General features: G+C 39.5%; 1 protein-coding gene across 3 annotated transcripts in view; it reads right to left on the bottom strand.

Annotated features, from left to right (window-relative positions):
* Nucleotides 1-20,502, bottom strand: part of E2F5 (E2F transcription factor 5) — a 45,825-nt gene extending 25,323 nt beyond the window's left edge. For 2 of the 3 annotated variants that reach the window (XM_010381746.2, XM_010381747.2), the window contains exon 1: nt 20,010-20,502. In XM_010381746.2, coding sequence (XP_010380048.1) covers nt 20,010-20,240 — 231 coding nt within the window. In that variant the 5' untranslated portion in view covers nt 20,241-20,502. The remainder of the gene's footprint in view (nt 1-20,009) is intronic. The other variant, XM_030937897.1, reaches the window with a different exon arrangement.
* Between the last annotated feature and the right edge of the window lie 859 nt (nt 20,503-21,361).

Here is a 21,361-nt window from a genome sequence, read left to right as displayed (position 1 = left end):
TATTAAGAAAAGTCACATTGAAGAGGGTAAGAAAGGAAGTTTTATATTACCCCGTCATCCCTCCCTCAACCCTAGGAAGCATGGCAAGAAGAGAAACACCATCCCTTTAGCTCCAATGCTAGGATTGCCAAAGTAAAACCCAACACTGGTGAGACCACCACAACCCCATGTTCCAGGCTAGTACCCATGTACTGAAGCTCTAGACCCAGCCTGGTGCCAAGCAGGATCACATAGCCCCAGGCTTCAGGCTTTCATGGCAAACTCAATCTCTGGGCTGCACCAATGCCAGGCTGATGTCAGCAGTCCAGGGGTCTGGACATCTCACAACACCAGGGATATCTCAGTGAACTTTGGCTTCAGATGTGTACCACTCCTATGCTGGCCACATCTGCCCCAAGCTTCTGGCCTGTCTCAGTGCTCAAAGTGCTGAAAGAAACCCTGCCAGCCAAGAATACCAAACCCAACAAAGCCGTCCTTCAGAAATGAAGAAGAGATAAAGCCTGTTCCAGAAAAACAGAAGATGAGGGAATTAATGACTACCAGAACTGTTTAAGAAATGGTAAAGGGAGGTCTTCAAGCTCAAAAAATTAAAAAAATTAAAAAAAAAAAGGATGCTAAGGAGTAACACAAAACAATCTCAAAGTCTAAAACTCACTGTTAAAAGTAAGTCACTGACTAAAGATATAAACAATTTATGCAGCATCATCACAGAATTAAAGTATTTTGGATTTTGTATAAAAGTTAAAAGACAAAATTATTAAAAATCATAATAGCCGCAATAATTTGTTAAGCAATAGACAATATAAAAAGATAACGCTTGTGACATCAAATATTTTAAATGTGAGGAGGGGACTGGAATAAGAGCGTAGAGGCTTTTTTGTTGTTAAGTTTGTGTTTGTTTTTGTTTTTTTGTGATCAGAGTTGTTATCAGCTTAAAATACCCCATCGTAAGATATTTTTTTGTAAGCCTCATGGTAACAACAAAGCAAAAGCCTATAGCAGATACATAAAAAAGGCAAGGAATCAAAACATACCACTAGACAACAACATAATTTAGCCACAAAAGAAGATAGAGGTAAAGGAAGAAAATGTCTACAAAACAACTACAAAACAACAAAATGAAAGTATTAACTCCTCACCTATAAATGATAACCTTGAATGTAAGTGTTAAGTTCTCCAATAAAAAGGCAAAGTAGTTAAATGGATTTTTAAAGAAAGACTCAACTTTATGCTGCCTATAAGAGGCTTGTTTCACCTGTAAGGACACAGACTGAAAATGAAGGAATGGAAAAATATACTCCATGCAAATAGAAACCAAAAGAAAGCAGGTGTGGCTATACATATATCAGATTAAATAGATTTTAAGTCAAAAACTATAAAAAGATACAAAGGTCACTAATAATAAAAGGGTCAATTCAGCAACAGGAGATATAACAATTGTAAATATGTGTGAACCCAATATTTCAGCACCTAAATATATAAAGAAAGCATCAATCTGAATGGAGAAATAAACAGTAATAATAGTAGGGGATTTCAACAGTCCACTTCCAATAATGGAAAGATCAAAGAGAAAGTCAATAAGAAAATATCAAACTTAAACTATACTCTAGATCAAATGAACCTAACATCCATCCAACAGTAGTAGAATACACATTCTTCTCAACTGCACATGGAACATTCTCCAGGTTAGATTATATATGAGGCCAAAAAACCAATCATAACAAATTCTAAAAGACTGAGATAATTACAAGTATCTTTTCTGACCACAATCATTAACAAGAGAAACTACAGAATATTCGCAAATATATGGAAATTTAAAAACAACATGCTCTTAAACAACTAATGAGTCAATGAAAAAATATAAAGGGAAACTGAAAAATAACAAATGAAAATGGAAACAATGTAACAAAATCTATGGAATACAGCAAAAGCAGTTCTAACAGGGATTTTTTTTTTTTTTAATGCTTGGATTGTCAGAGAAAACTAAGAGGGAATGTTTTATATATACATATATACTTTAAGTTCTGGGGTAAAGAACGTGCAGTTTTGTTACATAGGTATACACGTGCCATGGTGGTGTGCTGCAACCATCAACCTGCACCTACATTACGTATTTCTCTTAATGCTATCCCTCCCCTAGCCCCCCAACCCCCAACAGGCCCCAGTGTGTAATGTTCCCCTCCCTGTGTCCATGTGTTCTCCTTGTTCAGCTCCCACTCGTGAGTAAGAACATGCTGTGTTTGGTTTTCTGTTCTTGTGATAATTTGCTGAGAATGATGGTTTCCAGCTTTATCCACATCCCTGCAAAGGACATCAACTCATCCTTTTTTATGGCTGCGTAGTATTCCATGGTGTGTATGTGCCACATTTTCTTAATCCAGTCTATCATTGATGGACATTTGGGTTGGTTCCAAGTCTTTGCTATTGTGAATAGTGCTGCAATAAACATTCGTGTGCATGTGTCTTTATCGTAGAATGATTTATACTCCTTTGGGTATATACCCAGTAATGGGATCGCTGGGTCAAATGGTATTTCTAGTTCTAGATCCTTGAGGAATCGCCACACTGTCTTCCACAGTGGTTGAACTCATTTACACTCCCACCAACAGTGTAAAAGCATTCCTATTTCTCCACAACCTCTCCAGCATCTGTTGTTTCCTGACTTTTTAATGTTCACCATTGTAACTGGCGTGAGATGGTATCTCATTGTGGTTTTGATTTTCATTTCTCTAATGACCAGTGGTGATGAGCATTTTTTCAAATGTTTGTTGGCTGCATAAATGTCCTCTTTTGAGAAGTGTCTGTTCATATCCTTTATGCACTTTTTGATTTTTTTTTCTTGTAAATTTGTTTAAGTTCTTTGTAGATTCTGGGTATTAGCCCTTTGTCAGATGGATAGATTGCAAAAATTTTCTCCCATTCTGTAGGCTGCTTGTACACTCTGATGACAGTTTCTTTCGCTGTGCAGAAGCTCTTTAGTTAGATCTCATTTGTCAATTTTGGCTTTTGTTGCCATTGCTTTTGGTGTTTTAGTCATGAAATCTTTGTTCATGCGTATGTCCTGAATGGTATTGCCTAGGTTTTCTTCTAGGATTTTTCTGGTTTTAGATCTTATGTTTAAGTCTTTAATCCATCTTGAGTTAATTTTTGTATAAGGTGTAAGGAAGGGATCCAGTTTCAGTTTTCTGCATATGGCTAGCCAGTTTTCCCAACATCATTTATTAAATAGAGAATCTTCCCCATTGCTTGTGTCAGGTTTGTCAAAGACCAGATGGTTGTAGATGTGTGGTGTTATTTCTGAGGCCCCTGTTCTGTTCCATTTGTCTATATATCTGTTTTGGTACCAGTACCATGCTGTTTTGGTTACTGTAGCCATAGTATAGTTTGAAGTCAGGTAGCATGATGCCTCCAGCTTTGTTCTTTTTGCTTAGGATTGTCTTGGCTATGTGGGCTCTTTTTTGGTTCCATATGAAGTTTAAAGTAGTTTTTTCCAATTCTGTGAAGAAAGTCATTGGTAGCTTGATGGAGATAGCATTCAATCTATAAATTACTTTGGGCAGTATGGCTATTTTTACGATACTGATTCTTCCTATCCATGAACATGGAATGTTTTTTCCATTTGTTTGTGTCCTCTCTTATTTCCTTAAGCAGTGGTTTGTAGTTCTCCTTGAAGGGGTCCTTCACATCCCTTGTAAGTTGTGTTCTGAGCTATTTTATTCTCTTAGTAGCAACTGTGAATGGGAGTTCACTTATGATTTGGTGCTCTGTTTGTCTGTTATTGGTGTATAGGAATGCTTGTGATTTTTGCACATTGATTTTGTATCCTGAGACTGCTGAAGTTGCTTATCAGCTTAAGAAGATTTTGGGCTGAGATGATGGGGTTTTCTAAATATATAATCATGTCATCTGCAAACAGAGACCATTTGACTTCCTCTCTTCCTATCTGAATACCATTTATTGCTTTCTCTTGCCTGATTGCCCTGGCCAGACTTCCAATTCTATGTTGAACAGGAGTGATGAGAGGCAGCATCCTTGTCTTCTGCCAGTTTTCAAAGGGAATGCTTCCAGTTTTTGCCCATTCAGTATAATATTGGCTGTGGGTTTGTCATAAATTGCCCTTATTATTTTGAGATACGTTTCATTGATACCTACAGTTTATTGAGAGTTTTTAGCATGAAGGACTGTTGAACTTTGTCGAAGGCCTTTTCTGCATCTATTGAGATAATCATGTGGGTTTGTCATTGGTTCTGTTTATGTGATGGATCTCTTTTATTGATTTGCGTATGTTGAACCAGCCTTGCATCCCAGGGATGAAGCCAACTTGATCGTGGTGGATAAGGTTTTTGATGTGCTGCTGGATTTGGTTTGCAGTATTTTATTGAGGATTTTTGCATCAATGTTCATCAGGGATATGGGCCTGAAATTTTCCTCTTTTGTTGTGTTTCTGCCAGGTTTTGGTATCAGGATGATGCTGGCGTCATAAAATTAGTTAGGGAGGATTCTAAGAGGGAATTTTATAGCAACAAATGTCTACATCAAAAAATATATCAAATAACCTAACGTATCTTAACAAATGAAAATAGAAACAACATAACAAAAGCTATGGAATATAACGAAAGCAGTTCTAACAGGATTTAAAAAAAAATACTTGGACTGTTAGAGAAAACTAAGAGGGAATTTCATAGCAACAAATGTCTACGTTAAAAAATATCTCAAATAACCTAACATACTTCAAGGAACTAGAAAGACAAGAACAAACTAAGCTCAAAGTTAATAGAAAAAAAGAAAATAATAATGATCAGGGCAGGAATAAATGAAATAGAAGCTAGAAATATAGATCAACAAAACTGAGTTGTTTTCTGTGTTTGTTTGTTTTGAATTTCAACCTTTGTTTTAGACAGAGGGGATACATGTGCAGGTTTGTTACACTGGTATACTACATGATGCTGAGGTTTGGGGTACAGATCCTGTCAACCATGCAGTGAGCACAATAACCAATTGGTGACTTTTCAATCCATACTCCCCTGCCTGCCTCTCCTCTCTAGTAGTATACAGTATCTATTGGCCCCATCTTTATGTCCATCTGTACTCAACGTTCAGCTCGCATTTATAAATGAGAACATGCCATATTTGGTTTTCTGTTCCTGCATTAATTTACTTAAGATTATGGCCTCTAGCTGCATCCATGTTGTTACAAAGAACATAGTTTCATTCTTTTTATGGCTATGTAGTATTCCATGCCATATGCGTACCACACTTTCTTTATCCAGTCCACCCTTGATGGGCACCTACGTTGGTTCCATGTCTATGCTACTGTGAAAAGAGCTGCAATGAAGTTGTGAGTGCATGTGTCTTTTTGGTAGAATGATTTGTTTTCTTTTGGGTATATATCCAGTAATGGAATTGCTGGATCGAATGGTAGTTCAATTCTTAGTTCCTTGAGAAATCTCCAAACTGCCTTCCACTGTGGCTGAATTAATTTACATTCCCACCAACGGAGTATAAGCATTACATTTTCTCCACAGTCTTGCCAGTGTGTGTTACTATCTGGCTTTATAATAGCCATTCTGACTAGTGTGAGATAGTATCTCACTATGGTTTTGACTTGCATCTCTCTGATTAGTGATCATAAGCATTTTTTCATGTTTGTTGGCCACTTGTGTATCTTCTTTTGAGAAGTGTCTGTTAATATCCTTTGCTGCCTTTTTATTTATTTATTTTTTTAAAGACATGGTCTCGCCCTGTTGCCCAGGCTGGGGTGCAGTGGCGCAGTTTCGGCTCACTGCAACCTCTGCCTCCCGCCTTTGCCCATTTTTTAATGGGGTTGTTTTATGCTTGCTGATTTATTTAAGTTCCTTATAGATTCTTTATACGGTTCGTTATAGATTCCTTATAGATCTCACCTTGTCAGACGCATAGTTTGCAAATATTTTCTCCCATTCTGCAGGTTGTCTGTTTACTCTGTAGGCTGATGGTTTCTTTTGCTGTGCAGAAGCTCTTTAGTTTAATTAGGTCCCACTTGTCAATTTTTGTTTGTGTTGCTATTGCTTTTGGGGACTTAGCTAAAAATTCTTTACAAGACCAGTGTTGAGAAGGGGATTTCCTAGGTTTTCTTCTAGAAATTTTTTTTTTTTTTTTTTTGAGACAGAGTCTCGCTCTGTTGCCCAGGCTGGTATGCAGTGGCGCAATCTCGGCTCACTGCAAGCTCTACCTCCAGGGTTCACGCCATTCTCCTGCATCAGCCTCCCGAGTAGCTGGGACTACAGGTGCCTGCCACCATGCCCGGCTAATTTTGTTTGTATTTTTCTAGTAGAGACAGGGTTTCACCGTGTTAGCCAGGATGGTCTCGATCTCCTGACCTCGTGATCCGCCTGCCTCGGCCTCCCAAAGTGCTGGGATTACAGGCGTGAGCCACCACACCCGGCCTCTTCTAGAATTTCTATAGTTTGACATCTTACATTTAAGTCTTTTATCCATCTTGTTTTACATGGTGAAAGGTAGGGGTCCAGTTTCATTATTTAGCATACAGCTAGTCAGTTATTCCAGCACTATTTATTAAATAGGGAATCCTTTCCCAATTGCTTTTTTTGGTTGGCTTTGTTAAAAATCAGATGGTTGTAGGTGTACAGATTTATTTCTGGGTTCTCTATTCTGTTCCATTGGTCTATGTGTCTGTTTTTGTACCAGTACCATGCTGTTTTGATTGCTGTAGCCTTATAGTGTAGTTTGAAGTCAGGTAATGTGATGCTTTCAGCCTTGTTCTTTTTGCTTAGGATTGCTATTTGGGCTTTTTGGTTCCATATAAATCTTAGAGTAGTTGTTGGTAATTCTGTGACATTGGTAGTTTGGTAAGAATAGCATTGAATCTGTAAATTGCCTTAGGTAGCACACCTATTTTAAAGATACTGATTGTTCCAGTCTATGAGCATGGAATGTTTTTCCATTCACTTTTGTCATTTCTGATGTCTCTCAGCAGTGTTTTCTAGTTCTCCTTGTAAGAGATCTTTCACATTATTGATTAGCTGTATTCCTAGGTAATTGAATTTTTCTGTGGTGATTGTAAACGGGATTGTGTTCTTGAGTCTCAGCTTGAATGTTACTGGTGTTCAGAAATGCTACTAATTTTTTTTTGCATTGATTATTGAATCCTGAAACTTTTACTGAAGTCATTTATCAGTGTTAGGAGCCTTTTGGCAGAGTCTTAGGGCTTTCTGGGTATAGCATCATGTCATCAGCAAAGAGAAATACTTTGACTTATTTTCCTTTTTGCATGCCCTGTATTTCTTTCCCTTGCCTAATTTCTCTGGCTAGGACTTCTACTACTATATTAAAAAGGAGGGGTGGCAGTGGGCATCATTGTCTTGTTCTGGCTCTCAAGGGGAATGGTTCCAGCTTTTGCCCATTCAGTATGATGTTGGCTGTGAGTGTGTCTTGATGGTTCTTATTATTTTGAGGCATGTTCCTTTGACACCTAACCTGTTTTTTTGTTTGTCTGTTTTTTTTATCATAAGGAGATGTATTTTCTGGAAAGTTTTTTTCTGTATCTATTGAGATGATCATATAGTTTTCGCTTTTAAATCTGTTTATGTGATGAATCACATTTACTGATATGTTGAACCCACCTAGCATCCTAGGAATAGAGCCTACTTGATCATGGTGTATTAGCTTTTTGGTGTCCTTTTGGATTTGGTTTGCTAGTATTTTGTTAAAAATTTTTGCATCTATGTTCATCAGGGATACTGGCCTGAAATTTTCTTTTTTCATTGTGTCTCTGCCAGATTTTGGTATCAGGATGATGCTGGTTTCATAGAATGAGTTAGGGAGGAGCCTCTCCTCCTCAATTTTTCTTCTTCAGTGATCTAACACTGCTAGTGGGGTGTTGAAGTCTGCCACTATTATTGTGTGCTTGTCTTTTTGTAGGTCGAAAAGAATTTGTTTATGAGTTTATGAACTTTTTTTACACATTTCTCAAAAGAAGCCAATGTGTATATGGAAAAAATGCTTAATATCGCTAATAATTAGGGAAATGAAAATTAAAACCACAATGAGATATCACCTCATACCTGTTAGAATGGCTATAATCAAAGACAAAAGATAACAGTATTGACAAGGATGTGGAGAAAATGGAGCCCTTGCATATTGGAGATGGGAATGGAAATAAGCAGAGCCATTATAAAAACAGTATGGAGGTTCTTAAAAAAACTAAAATTAGAACTACCGATGACCCAGCAATCCCACTGCTGAATATATATCCAAGGAAAATGAAATCAGTATTTCAAGGAGATAGCTGCACTCCTGTGTTCACTGCAGCATTATTCAGAGTAGCCAAGATATGGAATCAACTTAAAATATCCATCAGTGAATGAATGGAGAAAGAAAATGTGGTATATGCAGACATACCTCCTTTCATTGCACTACTATTTTTTGTGCTAACAGATACTGTGTTTTCTACCAATTGGAGTTTTGTGGCAACCCTGCATCAGGCAAGTTTATTGGCACCATTTTTCCAACAGCATGTGCTCACTTCATGTCTCAGTATCACATTTTGGTAATTCTTATAATATTTCAAACTTTTTCACTATTATTATATCTGTTATTGGGATCTGTGATTAGTGATCTTTGATGTTACTATTGTAACTGTTCTGGGGTACCAGAAACTGCACCCATATAAGACTATGAACTAATTCAACAAATGTTGTATATCTTCTGACTGCTCCACTCCTGGCCATTCTCCTGTCTCTGTCTGTCTCCATGGGCCTCCCTATTACCTCAGACAAAACAATATTGAAATTAAGCCAGTTAATAACCCTATAATGGCCTCTAAGTGTCCAAGTAAAAGGAAGAGTCATATGTCTTCCATTTTAAATCAAAAGCTAGATATGATTAAGTTTAGTGAAGAAGCCATGTCAGAATCCAAGACAAGCTGAAAGCGAGACCTACTGAGGTAAACACTTAGCCAAGTTGTAGATGCAAAGGAAAAGTACTTGAGTGAACTTAAAAGTGCTACTCCAGGTGAACACAATAATGATAAGAACGTGAAAAAGGCTTATTGCTGATATGGAGAAAGTTGGAGTGGTCTGAATAGAAGATAAAACTAGCCACTATATTCCTGTAAGCCAAAGCCTAATCCAGAGGAAGGCTCTAACTCTCTTCAATTCTATGAAGGTTGAGAGAGATGAGAAAGCTGAAGAAGAGAAGTTGGAAGCTAGGTTTGTTCATGAAGTTTAAGGAAGCCATTTCCATAACATAAATGTGCAAACCACAAGTGCTAATGTAGTGAAACAAGTGCTGATGCAGAAGCTGTAGCAAGTTACCTAGAAGATCTAGCTAAGATAATTGATGAAGTGGCTAGACTAAACCACAGATTTTCAATGTAGACAAAAAAGCCTTGTATTGGAAGATGATGGCATATAGGACTTTAATAGCTAGAGAAGTCAATGCATGGCTTCAAAGCTCCAAAGGACACGCCAACTTTCTTGTTAGGGTTGAATGCAGTTGGTGACTTAATAAGTTGAAGCCAATGTTCATTTAGCATTCCAAAAGTCCTGGGGCCCTTAAGATTGATATTAAATCTCCTCTGCCTGTGCTCTATAAATGGAACAACAAATCCTGGATGACAGTACATCTGTTTACAACATGGTTTACTAAATATTTTCAGCCTGCTGTTAAGACCTACTCAGAAAACAAGATTCCTTTCAAAATATTACTGCTCTTTGACAATGCACCTGATCACCCAAGAGGTCTGATGGAGATGAACAAAGAGATTAATGTTGTTTTCATGACTGCTAATACAACCTCCATTCTCCAGCCCATGAATGAAGGAGTAACTCTGACTTTCAAGTTTTCTTTTGAAACACATTTTGTAAACCTATAGCTGCCACAGATATTGATTCCTCTGATGGATCTGGACAAAGTATAGCTTTCTGGAAAGGATTCACCATTCTAGATACCATTACGAACATCCACAATTCATGAGAGGAGGCAAAAATATCCGTATTAATAGAAGTTTGGAAGAAGCTGATTGCAACCCTCATGAATGACTTTGAGGTGTTCAGGACTTCAGTGGAGGAAGAAACTAAAGATTCAGTTAAAAAAAAAAAAAAGGCAATAGAACTAGATTTAGAAGTGAAGCCTGAAGATGTGACTGAATTGCTGCAATCTTATGATGAAACTTTAATAGATGAATACCTGCCTATGATGGATGGGCAAAGGAAGTGGTTTCTTGAGATGGAATTTACTCCTAGTGAAGATGCTGTGAACACCATTGAAATGACAACAGAGGATTTTAAATATTTCACAAGTTTAGTTGATAAAGCACAAGAAGGTTTGAGAGGGCTGACTCCAATTTTGAAAGAAGTTCTAATGTGGGTAAAATGCCATCAAACAGCATCACATGCTACAGAGAAATCTTTTGTGAAAGGAAGAGTCAATTGATGTTGCAAACTTCATTTTTGTCTTCTTTTAAAAAATTGCCACAGCCACCCCAACCTCCAGCCACCATACCCCGATTAGTCAGCAGCCATCAACATTGAGGCAAGATCTCTACCATCAAAACGATTATGACTTAATGCAGGCTCAGATGATCATTAACATTTTTAAACAATATAGGATTTTCTAATTAAGGTCTGTACACTTCTTTTTAAGACATGCTACTGCATACTTAATAAAGTATAGTGTAAATGTAACTTTTCTATGCACTGGGAAACAAAAACATCTGTGGGACTCATTTTATTGCAATATTCATCTTATTGTGGTGGCTTGGAACTGAACCCACTATATCTCCAAGGTATGCCTGTATACACAACAGAATACTATTAAGCCCTTTAAAAAAAATCTGAAAATTCTGTCATTTGCAACAACATGGATAAACCTAAAGAACATTATGTTAAACAAAATAAATCAGGCGCAGAAAGAGAAACACCACATGATCTCACCCAAATGTGGAATGTAAAAATGTTGATCTCACAGAAGTAGAGAGTGGCATGATGGTTACCTGGGCCTGGCATGGGGCAGGGAGGAGTGGTTGGGGAGGTATTGGTCAAAGGATACAAATTTCAATTAGAAAGAAGTTCAAGCAATCTATTGTAAAATATGGTGAGTGTAGATCATAACATATTGTACTAGGTTAGTGCAAAAGTAATTGTGGTTTTTGTGATTAAATTGCAAAAACCACAATTACTTTTGCACCAGCCTATAATGTGCTAAGAAAAATGCAGGATGTTAGCCTCATCAAATATGGAAGAGAAACAACCTGTAGTCAAAAGGGAGTGATTTGTTAAGTGGTACCTGTCTATCTCATAACTAGACGTACCAACCAGGGAAGGGCAAAGCATGGAATGGGGTAACTTTTGTGCTTCCAAAGTAGCTAAGCAGAAGTGGGGAAGCAGTTTTGTCAAATGATCTTTGATTAGGCAAACACCGAGTTTTAAAGAGGCTGTCAAGTTGAGGCCACTTGGTCCATTAGCTGGTGCAGCAAGACCACTACTCAACATTTTCATACTGCCACAAGATTGCTCCTCTACTGGAGTAATGCCCTAGTTTCTCGGAGATGCTGTAAGTGGCATGATGTTACCTAATGCTTAGGCTTAGTTTGATTTCTGGGTCCAGCATATGTGCTCTTAAGATGTCAACCTGTTTTTTTTTTTGTTTTTTTTTTTTTTTTTTTTCATTTAAAAGGATAGTACCTGCTCCCTCTAACCACCTCACCCCATTCTTGATGTTTTATCCCTTGGAAAGAACAAGGCTACGATGTAGTGACTACTGTCTGTGTCTCCTGTGTGTGTCTGTTCTTGTCACAAATGTATCTGGGGACGCTAGATGCACTGATTTTCTGTAATAAAGTTTTTTAATCACTCTTCCCAAAAAGAAAAAAAAAAAAAAAATGCTGGATGTTAAGTGTTCTCACCACAAAAATCGTAACTATGTGAGGCAATGCATATATTAATTAGCTAGATTTAGTTATTCTCCAATGTATATATACAACACATCATACAGTATATGATAAATATATACAATTTTATCTATCAATTTAAAAAATACAAACAGAAAAACTAAAGCAATATTTTTTAAAATACCAATATTTATCATACTAAAGAAATGGCATAATACAATATACATACCCAGTCAAATATATGTGTAAGCACATTGATAGGTATCTCATCCAAACATTTTGTGGCCATGTTCACTGATGGGAAGTGCCAGGATAAGGACCAAAAACTCAGAACTGGTGTCTTAAGTTTTAAGTCAATTTATCTTGTCCAGAACTAGAAAAATGAGATGGCTGACTCCCTTTCTTCTTTTATCTATTAAAGTTGTTTTTTCAAATCATGCCAAAACTTCAGGGCCAGGAGCAGTGACTCACACCTGTAATCCCTGTACTTTGGGAAGCTGAGGTGGGTGGATCATTTGAGGTTGGGAGTTTGAGACCAGCCTGGCCAATATGGTGAAACCCCATCTGTACTAAAAAAAAAAAATACAAAAATTAGCTAGGTGTGGTGGCATGAGCCTGTAATCCCAGCTACTCAGGAGGCTGAGGTGGGAGAATTGCTTGAACCCAGAAGGTGGAAGTTGCAGAGAGCTGAGATGGCACCACTGCACTCCAGCCTGGGTGACAGAGCAAGACTCCATTTCATAAAAAAACAAACAAACAAAAAAAAACTTCAGAGGTAGGTATACCATTTGCTTAGCATGTTGATTCATGGCATCAATTCTGGCATTAGATTATTGGAGTTTATATTTCACTTACTGTGGATATCAGGTACGCCATTTAACTTCTTTATGACTTGATTTTCTAATCAGAAAATGGAGATATAGTATCTCCTTTATACTTTTGCTATGAGGATTAAATGAACACAAGGAAAGTACCTGGCATAGTGCCAGTCATTTAGTAATAGTATCATATTTTTCACTATGATATAGCTTTTGTCTCCTGAGAATTATTTCTTCCATTTAGCCAAACGCCTTGCATTTGATAGATGTTTAATGATTAGACCCTGGAATAGATGTATCTTTATCTATGTATTTTAATAGGCTTCATATTTTATTTTAGTTCTATTTCTACAGGTAACAAAGGCTTTGTATTTTTAAGCAGTTTTAAATTCACATCAAAATTGACCAAAATGTAGAGAAAGCTCCCATATGCCCCCGTCCCTGCTCATGCACAACCTCCCCCATTATCAATGTCCTGCACCAGAGTGGTACATTTCTTACAGTTGATGAACCTACACATGATTATCATCCAAAATCCATAGTTCACATTAGGGTTAACTCTTGCTGTTTTACACTATGAGTTTTGACAAATGCATAATGACATGTATTCATCATTATGGTACCATTCAGAATAGCTTCACTACCCTAAACACAGTCTGTGCTCCATCTATTCATTCCCCCTACCTTCTAGCCTCTGGCAACCACTGATATTTTACTGTCTCCTTAGTTTTGCCTTTTTCTGAATGTCATATAGTTGGAATCATAGAGTTCACAGTCTTTTCAGATTGGCTTCCTTCACTTAGTAATATGCATTTAAAGTTCTTCCATATCTTTTCATGAATAATACTATATTGTCTGGATGTACAACATTTATACTTTTACCTGCTGAAGAGTATCTTGGTTGCTTCCCAAGTTTCAGCAATTATGAATTAAGCTGCTATGAATATCCACGTGTAGGTTTCTGTGTAGTCATGAGTTTTCAACTCTTTTGGGTAATACCATGGAACACAATTACTGGATTGTATGGTAAGAGTATGTTTAGTTTTCTAAGAAACTGCCAAATTTTATTCCCAAGTGGCTATACCATTTTGCAGTCTTCATCATCAATGAATGAGAGTTGCTGTTGCTCCACATCCTTGCTAGCTTTTAGTGTTGTCAGTCTTTTGGATTTTTCACCATTCTAATAAATATGCAGTGGTATCCCCTTGTTGATAGTTTGTGGCAAAATACATAAAACATCAAATTTATCATCTTAATCATTTTAAGTGTACAGTTCAGTAGTATTAAGTACATTCTCAATATTGTGCGACCAATCATCAGAACACTTCATCCTGCAAACCTGAAACTATACACATTGTATTTGTTTGCTAGGGCTGCCAAAACAAAGTGCCACAGGCTGGGTGGCTTAAACAACAGAAATTTATTTTCTCACAATTCTGGAAGCTAGAAGTCCAAGATCAAGGCATTCATTGGCCCATTTGGTTTCTTCAGAGGCCTTGCTCCTTGGCTTACAGATGATCACCTTCCTGCTGTGTCCTCACATGGTCTTTTCTCCGGGTGGGAGCGTCCGTGGCGTCTCTTTGTATATCCAAATTTCCCCTTTCTCATAAGGCCCCCAGTCAGATTAGATCAGGTCACAACTTAATTTTAGCTTAATTATCTTCAAACGCCCTATCTCCAAATACAATCACATTCTTAAGTTTGGAGGTAAAGTCTTCAACATATGAATTTTGGGGGACATATTTCAGCCTCTAACATCCATTAAGCAACAAATTCCATTCTGTCTTCCCTCAACCCCTGGTAACCACCCTTCTACATTCTGCCTCTATGAATTTGACTACTCTAGGTACCTCACATAAGTGGAATCACACAGTATTTATCTTTTTTTGTGATTGATTTCACCTAGCGTTATGTCCTCAAAGTTCATTATGTTGCAGCATATGTCAGCATTTTCTTCCTTTCTAAGGCTGAAGAATATTCCATTGTATATATACCATCTTTTGTTAAGCTACTCATCTATTGATGGACATTGGGATTCCATCCACATTTTGGCTATTATGAATGCTGCTGTTATGAACACAGGTGTATACATACCTTCTTGAGGCCCTGCTTTCAATTCTTTGGGTATACACCCAGGAGTTGAAGGGTCCTGAGAATCTGTAAGCACACACTAAAGTTGTGGCTGTAGTACCCACATATCTCTCCTTAGGCTAATTCTACCTTAAAATGTTTGCCTGGTATTATAAACTAGGATCTTTTGTTGTTGTTGTTGTTGTTGTTTTTTGAGAGAGAGTCTCGCTCTGTCACCCAGGCTGGAGTGCAGAGGCGCGATCTTGGCTCACTGCAAGCTTCACCTCCCGGGTTCACGCCATTCTCTTGCCTCAGACTTCTGAGTAGCTGGGACTACAGGCGCCCGCCACCATGCCCGGCTAATGTTTTTTTGTATTTTTAGTAGAGACGGGGTTTCACCGTGTTAGCCAGGACGGTCTCGATCTCCCGACCTCATGATCCGCCCGCCTCAGCCTCCCAAAGTGCTGGGATTACAGGCATGAGCCACCGTGCCCGGCCAAACTAGGGTCTTAAATTATTTATTTATCCCAGGATGTATGTAACTCAGGCTATCATAAACGGGTATGCATCAGGGACCTGTCAGATAAGACGCACCATACTTTATCACATTAACTCAGGTATCATTCAGGTAATTTGTAAGTTAAAGAATTATAATAAAGGAGATAAGCAATCTTCATCAAGCTTAAAAAAGCTCAAGGTGACACCAAACTGGCAAATAAGATGTATAAATTTAGTTATAACTTACATTTAATAGGAATTTTCAAAACAACATACAGATACATAGTCATGACTATCTTAACAGTTATTCAAATTCTTAACTGTGAACAAGTGGAATCCTAGCTTAATTTATGCAATAACAGAATTTGCCACCAATACCCTCATTTTCAGGAGCACAGTACCTCCCTCTTTTCCACAATGGGCAGAGGAATAAGAATAATCATGCATTTTTCCATGCCCTTACACAAATGGAAACCTACCTACATACATTTATTTTTGAAGATGACTGAAAGATGGTATAACACAGAGAATAACAATAAATGGTCTAGTTTTGAATCTTAGCTCTCACTTTCTACTGTATAACTTCAGGCAAGTTATCTAACCTATCTTGGCCTACTTAACTAGAAGTTTCTTACGCTGTGAAATGGGGCTATTCTGCCAAAATGTTCACTGTTGTTAAGAGGATAACATTAGCTAAGGGCATGTAAAATGTTTTGCATATAGTAAGTTCTTGATATATATTAGCTATTAACAGCATAAACTGGCAAACCACATAGCTTGAAATAACCATGATATAATTTCTTATCTCACTGGAATAAAGAAATAATAACTATCCCACCTCCACTATTGTAAATGAGACTATATGGTGTGGGTGAAGCTGCAGAGATAATGAATAAACTTTCCTCAAATCACTTTCAATTTCTTTCTATTGCTTCCTAATTGTTAAGTTACACTATAACAGCTTTATTAAAATTGATTTTCTGTGTTGAGCCATGTTTTTTTTTTTGAGACACAGTTTTGCTCGTGGCCCAGGATGGAGTGCAGTGGTGCGATCTTGGCTCACTGCAACCTCCGCCTCTTGGGTTCAAGCAATTCTCCTGCCTCAGCCTCCCAAGTAGCTGGGATTATAGGCACCCACCACCACACCTGGCTAATTTTTTTGTATTTCTAGTAGAGAGGGGTGTCGCCATGGTGGGCAGGCTGGTCTCGAACGCCTGACCTCAGGTGATCCGCCCGCCTCAGCCTCTCAAAGTGTTGTGATTACAGGTGTGAGCCATCACGCCTGGCCAAGCCATGTTTTCAATTAATTATACTATTAAGAAGAAATGTGTCACTAATATACAACCTTACATTCTTATTCTCCAGCAGTATAAGACAGAAAAGAAATAGCATCTATGTGGTCTAGGCTACTTTATGATATCCAAAATATTTGAATATTTTACTTGAAGTTTGATATACTTTTTTTTATTATTTGGGATATTCAAAAACTGTTTCTTCAAAGCTGGGTGAGGTGGCTCATGCCTGTAATCCCAGCACTTTGGGAGACCAAGGTGGGCGAATACATTTGAGCTCAGGAGTTCGAGACCAGCCTGGACAACATGGCAAAACCCTGTCTCTACTAAAAATACAAAAATTAGCCAGGCATAATGGTGTACACCTGTAGTGCCAGCTACTTGGGAGGCTGAGGCAGAAGAATCGCTTGAGCCCAGGAAGTGGAGGTTGCATTGATCTGAGATTGTACCACCGCACTCTGGCATGGGCGACGGAATGAGACCCTGTCTCAAAACAAACAAACAAATAAAACCAACCAAAAAACCATATATATACATAGTTCCTTCAACTGCTTTTAAAAAGTCAAGTGTATAACTTAAAAGTTTCAAAAAAATTATGCTGATATATGCCCCCACCAAAGTAAGAATACAAGAAAAAGAAAATGTGTCTTCATCATTTCAAATTAGAGGAAATTTATAATTGTCAGTGTGAGTCCATCTTTAATATGTATTATCAAACATGTCTTACCAAAGTAAGAATACAAGAAAAAGAAAATGTGTCTTTATCATTTCAAATTAGAGGAAATTTATAATTGTCAGTGGGAGTCCATCTTTAATATGTATTATCAAACATGTCTTACCAAAGTAAGAATACAAGAAAAAGAAAATGTGTCTTTATCATTTCAAATTAGAGGAAATTTATAATTGTCAGTGGGAGTCCATCTTTAATATGTATTATCAAACATGTCTTACCAAAGTAAGAATACAAGAAAAAGAAAATGTGTCTTTATCATTTCAAATTAGAGGAAATTTATAATTGTCAGTGGGAGTCCATCTTTAATATGTATTATCAAACATGTCTTAATGGGCCGGGTATGGTGGCTCAGCACTTTGAGAGGCTAAGGCGGGCGGATCATTTGAGGTTGGGAGTTCGAGACCAGCCTGGCCAACATAGTGAAACCCCATCTCTATTAAAAATACAAAAATGCAAAATACAAAATGCAAAATACAAAAATGAGCCGGGAATGGTGGTGGGCACCTGTAATCCCAGCTACTTGGGAGGCTGAGGCAGGAGAACTGCTTGAACCCAGGAGGCAAAAGCTGCAGTGAGCAGAGATCACACCACTGCACTCCAGGCTGGGCGACAGAGTGAGGCTTCATCTCCAAAAAAAAAAAAACCTCTTAACGATCTTTTACTATGGTGTACAATAAGAAATATCATTAGAAAGATTTCAATGTAAGATTTTTACATATATAAGTATATATAAATAAATGAAAAAGATGTAAAATACATAAAATGTATGTTTTTCATACATATATACAAAAACTAATGACATTCAAACTCTTTTCTAGGAGTATAAAGTCATTAATATGAGACATAGTGTTATTGTAGAAACCTTCGAATTTTTAAGAGAGTTCCAGAATGAATAAAGCAATTATTGTTATGAAATATCAAACTTTATATCCCACTTACTGCCTCTGTGACTTCTGTAGGGCAATTATATGGCCACAGATGAAACAGGAGGAAGCTAAAGAATTTCAAGTCAAGAAAGGGCAAAGTTACACCATATCCTGAGGCAAGCTGAGGGAGAAGACCTCAAAGTCTGGTCATCAGAGTTCAGTTTCATCCGGAAAACTCCAAACTTCCCTGATTTTCTTACAATAAAGTCACAGGCTACAACTGAATTTCTAGATTTTGAACAGCAGTTTGCAACCTGTACTTTGTAACATTCCTGGCTTTCTCTGATAACGTCATGACTTCCTGTGAAATTCTTTAAACAGAATCCATTTTAATTCACTACAGTTTAAATACTACACATGCCATACATCACTTTCAGGGAGAGAAAGGAAAAAGGGGCTGTGGTGGAAAAAAGAGAACGAGGAATTTCTAGAGGTGGGAAAAAAAATTCCAGGAATAATATTTCAAAAAGAAAATTGTAGAAATTACTTACCAAAATGCAAATTATGTGCAGCATGCCTCACTTGTATGAAGTTGAACAATTTAGATAATTCAGTTCAACAATCACTGACTGAACATCAACTATATCCAGGGAACGGAGAGGGGACTGAAAGATCTACTTCCCCTTGGGCTACACTGGAGGAGGGCCTCTAGCAAAAGAGTTGGCCCCTGCAAGTCTTGGCCCTTACATTCAGGGAGCTGCCACTGCTTTATGCAGAGCCTGGAGGATGCAGTGACACTCTCTAGCCAGGTAAGGTGGTCCAGGCACTCCCCTGGGTGCTGGTCCCAATCCTCCAAGTAAGGCCACATTTAGGGAGTCAAAGGGGATTTGCAGTGATTGCTGACCGGTTAGTACTTTTTGTTTGTTTCTAAAACTTTGGTTCTTAAACTTGGCGCGCAGAGTGACCACATTCTCTTTATCCTGAGCGCTGTTGAATTCTTCCAAATCCTTCCTAGATCGGTTAAGTCATTCTGTATGACAGAACAGCTTTTGATGCCTGCTCCTGTTTGAAAAATCTGAACGCAGTAAAGGACGACGCAAGGAGAAAGTTTACTGAGCACTTCCACCTCTTTGGGTGAAAGCTGTAAAATATGCCCTTTTTGTGTGACAGCAGATCTCATTTTTAGAAACCCATGCCACATGCCACATGAAGTCACAAATCAAATACCCCTCCTAACTATCAGGGTGATGAAAGAAGTGCATAAGGAAGACAATACTATTTTATCGGGGAGGGGTGTGGAAAGAAGTAGTCTTTTTTTTTTTTTTCCTTTCATCTGGTAGAGATGGCAGACTGGGTTTTGTTTTTCCTCCTTTTTATTTAAACTACAGGAACATGGTTCCAACTGGAATCGCCTATTAAAACCATCCATTCTTAACAGCAAAATCGATATCCACGGTGTCTCCGGGCAAAGCGCCCGTTACCCCGTGAGCCTCTGCCACAGGTGGACGCAGAGCAACAGACACAGGGTTGCCCTCAGGTCCCTGCGCCCGGAGACAGAAGCCACGCGGGCGCGCTCGAGGTCCTGGGCTCTTTGTCGAGGGCCCGGCGTGGCGCCGGGCCCTATTGGTTACGCGTCCGCTCGGGGCCATCCTGGTCCCTCGTCCCTCCCCCATCCCGGCGTCCAGGACCTGGGCGCTGGCCACATGGTCCTCGGACTGTCCGGTCCTGGGTCCCCGCTAGGCGCGTCTACACCACGCCGCTAGACCCACGCGGCAAGGGGCTGGGCTTCCCCGGGACCCACGGGTTCCGAAGTCCGCCCCCGTCCCCGCCTCCCGAGCTCACCGCTTTGAGATCCAGAACGCCGTCCTTGGCCTCCTGCAGCAGCGACACGAACTTGGTAGTGAGCAGCCCCAGGCTCTTCTCGTGCCTGCTGCTGCCGCTCCCGGCGCCCCCAAGCTGCAGCGGCGGCGGCTGAGGGGCTTGCGCTTGCGGAGACTGCGCTTGCGGCCGCTGGCCCTGCCCCTGCCCTGGCGGCGCCTGCTGGCCAGAGCTCGCGGGCTCTGCCGCCGCCATCGCGTCCCGGCCCCTCGGTGGTCGGGCCCCCGCGCACTTTCGCTCGCCGGCCCCGCCCGCGGCCACCTGCCGGGTCGGCTCCGCTGCGGCCGCTTCCTGGCCGGTCGAGAGCGGCAGTACGGGTCGCTGCCTGCTGCAAACAACAGGTGTGCGGAGCCCACGGGAGTCTGGGCCGCTTGTCACGCCGGGCCTCCGCCCCCTCCCCAAGCCCGGGGAAGCGTGAATGAGGCCCACGACCGTGGGGGGAGGGGGTAGAAACGAGGAGAAGGGGCTGCGAGGGGTGGGGACCTGAGTTTAAATGGCAGGAAGTGACGCCGCCGCCCGCCGTTGCCTAGAAACACATTTTTCTGTAGGAAGGAGGAGCGCACGAGGAGGAGGAGGGGTGTCGGCGCGTGTGTTTCACACTCGCCTCCCTGGCTTTCGCGAGCTGACCCGAGGAATGGTAATCTCGCGGCAAAGCAGGGAGAAAGAAAAAAAGGAAACAAAAGAAAAAAGACTTTTATCTGGGCAGAAAGTCACAACGCCCAGCGGCCAAACTTTTTTGAGCCGTGAAGTTGGTTGACTGCTCAGTTTGCAGAGCTTCTGCAGTCGGTTACTTACTTTCTCTGGACGGTTTCTGCTATCTTGCTCTTTTCGAGCTCTAGCATCGTTTGCAAATACTTCAATGACTTGGACCAAGTGCAACGTTTTACTTCATAGCTCATCCTTTTAGATTCCGAGTACAGGAAAAGGCATCGTGGAGTGTTAGGTTAGTTTTCATCAGTCCTTTCTAAGGCCTTTACTTTCTACATAGAGAAACGCGTAGAGAGAGAAGTTGTGAATTGACAAAGACATGCCGTTAGATTCCAGATCTCCTGTGTTTGACCAAAGTTCTTAGTATCTTATTTGAACCAAATTATATTGTATTTGGAATATTGGGTAGCCACAGGCCTTTGGACTTCAGTGATATTCCAAACCTTTGGTGGCAAATGACATCATGGAGATATGAGTAAAAGAAAGTTGGGAATTTTTTCCTCATGATATTACAAACTCTTGAGAATCCAGACTAAATTTTAAATGACTTGGTGTCACACTGAACACTTTGAATATAGTAGACAATAAAGATTAGGTGAATGAGACCA

Source organism: Rhinopithecus roxellana, chromosome 9 (genome assembly GCF_007565055.1).
Source record: "Rhinopithecus roxellana isolate Shanxi Qingling chromosome 9, ASM756505v1, whole genome shotgun sequence".
Taxonomy (NCBI): domain Eukaryota; kingdom Metazoa; phylum Chordata; class Mammalia; order Primates; family Cercopithecidae; genus Rhinopithecus; species Rhinopithecus roxellana.
Note: the sequence above shows the minus strand (reverse complement) of the source record. Positions and strands in the feature narration are given on the sequence as shown.